Here is a 3,457-nt window from a genome sequence, read left to right as displayed (position 1 = left end):
ATTTTTATTAGTTTTTTATGTTTATGTTTCTAATAAATTTTAGTCTCTCTCTAATGGAGAGTTTTTCTAACCATATATTGAGTTATATCTACCCATATATTGGGTTTTATCTCTCTCCATGTGAGAGTTTGGAGACGTTGTTTTTGGGTTTTTGTGTAATTCTAGATGTTAATTTGTTGATCGAAATTAGTGCGGAGTTGCAAGAGATATCAAGACTTCATTTACAATCAATTGAATTAAATCCAGTTCTACTTCAAAACTACAAAAGATCGACAGACCCCCTTGCAGAAGGCTGCATCAGACAGCGATGTAAAAGACGAGGGTGTTCAGAAGTGCTAGATCTACTCAACGATCGTGGTTTTATCATATTAGAATTGTATTTATTTCATTTTGATATGTATTTGTTTAGTTTGTACTTCTATTGTAGATGTTGTATGACTTTGAATCAATGAATTAATGTTATTTCAAAATAAATAAATTATGTAGTACATAACTTTCATTATAGTCCTGCTAAGTATTGTTTTACTCATATTTTTATAGAAAGCACTAGATTCAAGCAATAACTTTATTTTACCCCTTCAAGTTCTTAGAGAATCATTAACTCTATGTGCACTTTAGAAGCCTGAAAATTTCATCACACTCTAATGTCATAATCTTAATTAATATAATCAATCTGAAGCATGATCAGATTGTTATTGAAAGATGGACTATAATAAAGACAACACGCCTACACCATTTTTATATTCAAGTTATTGAGGCTGTGCAAATTCCATTGTTTTCCTCCCTACAAAACACATGATCTACAACTCAGTAATCGCTCTCATGTGGGATTTCAAATGCATGTCTTTTTGTGTCTGCCATTCTCCTGTACGTTGCTCGTGCACTTTGATATGTTAGAATCTTCAGTTGGTGTACATGAGGATTCAAAGGCCGCATCCATGGTAACCCTCCGCGTTGATCCCCATTATCCCGTTTATATATATATATAGGTTGGCCGAGGCTTGTTGAATAATCAAACATCATATCTTCTCAAAAACCTTCAATAGTTTTGAACTTTTCTCTCTTAATCAACTCTAGAAATGGCAACTCCAAAATCTTCTTTCCACAATCGTTCAATCAGTTTGCCATCCACATCTCACCCACTCGATGCAAGCATTGAGAACCACATCCGCAGGCTAAGGGTCTCACAAGCAGGACCGTCATCTTCCTTATCCCAAAACTTGTGCAGTGTGAAGGAATTACACGAGCAAATGAACGATTTAATTCATTTGCAACACAACCAACAAGTTCTTTCCAATGAGCATAAAAGGGTAGAAGTTGAAGAGATCCTAGATGGGTCCCTTGTAACATTGGACTTCTCTAGTTCTATCCTTGATGCACTATCTCAGATGAAGGAATCCATTATGGACCTAAAATCAGCTTTCCGTAGGGGAAGCAATGATGAAGGCATCCATGCATTTTTGGTGTCAAGAAAAAAGGTCAAGAAGATGCTTTTTAAATGTCTTGCAATTTTGAAGAAATCCGAAGAAAGTTGTAGTTTGAAACAAAGGGAAAACGATGAATCCATAATGAGAGTTCTAAAGGACGCAGAAATAATCAGTCTTGCAACTTTGAAGTCTCTTCTATCATACATGATGGGGAAGAAGAAAGTATCTCAAACACGCGGTTGGTCCTTAGTCAATAAACTTGTTAAGTCCAAAAATTTGTCTCATGATTCAGAAAATGCTACTGAGGTTGAGAACTTAGATTACGCCTTGTGTAAGAATGCTGAATCAAAGGTTGTGATGAAGCAATTAGAGACATTAGAAATTGTCATCCTTAAACTTGAGGAAAGCCTTGAATCTGTCTCTAGATGCTTTGTCAAAACAAGGGTCTCCCTTCTTAATGTACTAAATCATTAGTTATACTTAGATGTAACCAATTTTGTGGAGATGAGAATATTTTCTTATACGTTATACAATATAAATTACATATCACCATCTTGTTGAGTACATTCTAGCCTTGTCCTTGGATACATCAAGATCTTTATTCAGATATATTGCATTTATTAGTTTCTCAATTTATATCTAGAAGGCACTCATAATACTCGAGTTTGAACATTAACCTATCATTTACTCTTAATCTATAAGCATACAAATTATTAAGAAAGAAACTCCTAAGACGAATCAAATGATTACTATTTCTGTCAAGAAATTAAGAAATTGTAAAAGATTGACGAACTTGATGTGGGCCCCAAGAAAATACGCCTGAGCTCTGTTATTCGTACACCGGAATCCTACAAAACAAGGTTAGCCTACCCCGGGGTGGTCTCAGGATCGCCCCTCCGACGCTCAAATAAGTATTTGATTGATGTAGGGAGATATGATATGGGTTCTCTAAGTGAGAATTGCTTACCTTATGATTCATGAGACAACCGCTATTTATAGAGGATGAGATCTCCAATAAATAAGGGTATTTTAGTGAGCTCTAGCTAGTCGAGGATTATGTTACCTACAGGTAGGGATATTTTAGTAATTTTACCCTAGATGACCTGGTCCATGAAATGAGACGAAATAATTAGCCCCACGCCAAGTAATCAAAGTGAAGACTTCAATTTTCAGTGCGGTTGATTGGGGGAATAATCCCGTTTTTGGCGAGGTTGAACAATGTCTTGAATTAATAATGTGGCGCTAGGATTAAGCAAGCACGGGGGGTCTCGATTTCTTCCCGAGCCATTTGTCGAGCGTAGACTGATGCACGGAGCGGGTTCCCATCATGCAGGCTAAAGGACTCCCATCATGCAGGTCGAGCGGGTTTCCATCATGCAAGTCGAGGGAGTCCCATCATGTAGGCCGAACGGGTCATTCCCATCATGTAGGCCGAGCGGGTTCCCATCATACAGGGCGAGGGACTCTCATCATGCAGGTCAAGTGGGTTCCCATCATGCAGGCGGATGGGGTGTGTTTGTGCACTTGGTCGAGTCGAGGGGGTGTCGAAGGCCGAGCAAGGGGATCTTGCTTCCTACCCAAGCTGATGGAGATGAACTCGGACATATGCGGAGGATACTGCGACGAACGCATATTGCCGAGCCGAGTGCAATACCCCTGATTTCTTCCCGAGCCGAGGGAGTCTCATGCCGAGTGTGGTTCACGTGCCGAGTGAGGGATAATGTGCCGAGCGCCAGCTTGGCGTGTTGAGCCAAGGGGTGTGCCAAGGCTTGGCGCGTTGAACACCTCCATCTGCTTCATTTTCGAGCCGGCAGGCTGATGTATCGAGGGGGTGAAGTTGCACCGAGCGTGGTGTCAATGGTTCCCATGCAGATCCATTGGGTGCCAATGCGGCACTTAGCTTGATTTTGGCTATGTATTTGAAGCAATTTGACAAAGGACTAAAAAGTCTCATGTTGGACGAGCGGGTAAGACGTCTTTTGGCTGAGGCTAATGAGCCCCATGCTGACCGAGTTGGTGTCAGAAAAGTA

The 3,457-nt window shown here is 40.0% G+C and overlaps 1 protein-coding gene across 1 annotated transcript; it reads left to right on the top strand.

The window, feature by feature from the left end:
* The first annotated feature begins 792 nt into the window (after positions 1-792).
* On the top strand, positions 793-1,939 carry LOC104884774 (hypothetical protein). The gene has a single exon (XM_010669468.3). It carries the CDS (start codon positions 1,080-1,082, stop codon positions 1,899-1,901), a length of 822 nt encoding a protein of 273 aa, XP_010667770.1. The 5' UTR covers positions 793-1,079; the 3' UTR covers positions 1,902-1,939.
* The last annotated feature ends 1,518 nt before the right edge of the window (positions 1,940-3,457 follow it).

The sequence above is a fragment of the Beta vulgaris genome, chromosome 1 (assembly GCF_026745355.1).
Source record: "Beta vulgaris subsp. vulgaris cultivar EL10 chromosome 1, EL10.2, whole genome shotgun sequence".
In the NCBI taxonomy this organism is placed as follows: domain Eukaryota; kingdom Viridiplantae; phylum Streptophyta; class Magnoliopsida; order Caryophyllales; family Amaranthaceae; genus Beta; species Beta vulgaris.
The sequence above is the reverse complement of the archived record's forward strand: the minus strand, read 5'-3'. Positions and strand labels throughout refer to the sequence as shown.

Bases quoted from the DNA above. Each gene is read 5' to 3' on its own strand.
- LOC104884774 (XM_010669468.3), top strand. From the start codon at position 1,080: ATGGCAACTCCAAAATCTTCTTTCCACAATCGTTCAATCAGTTTGCCA.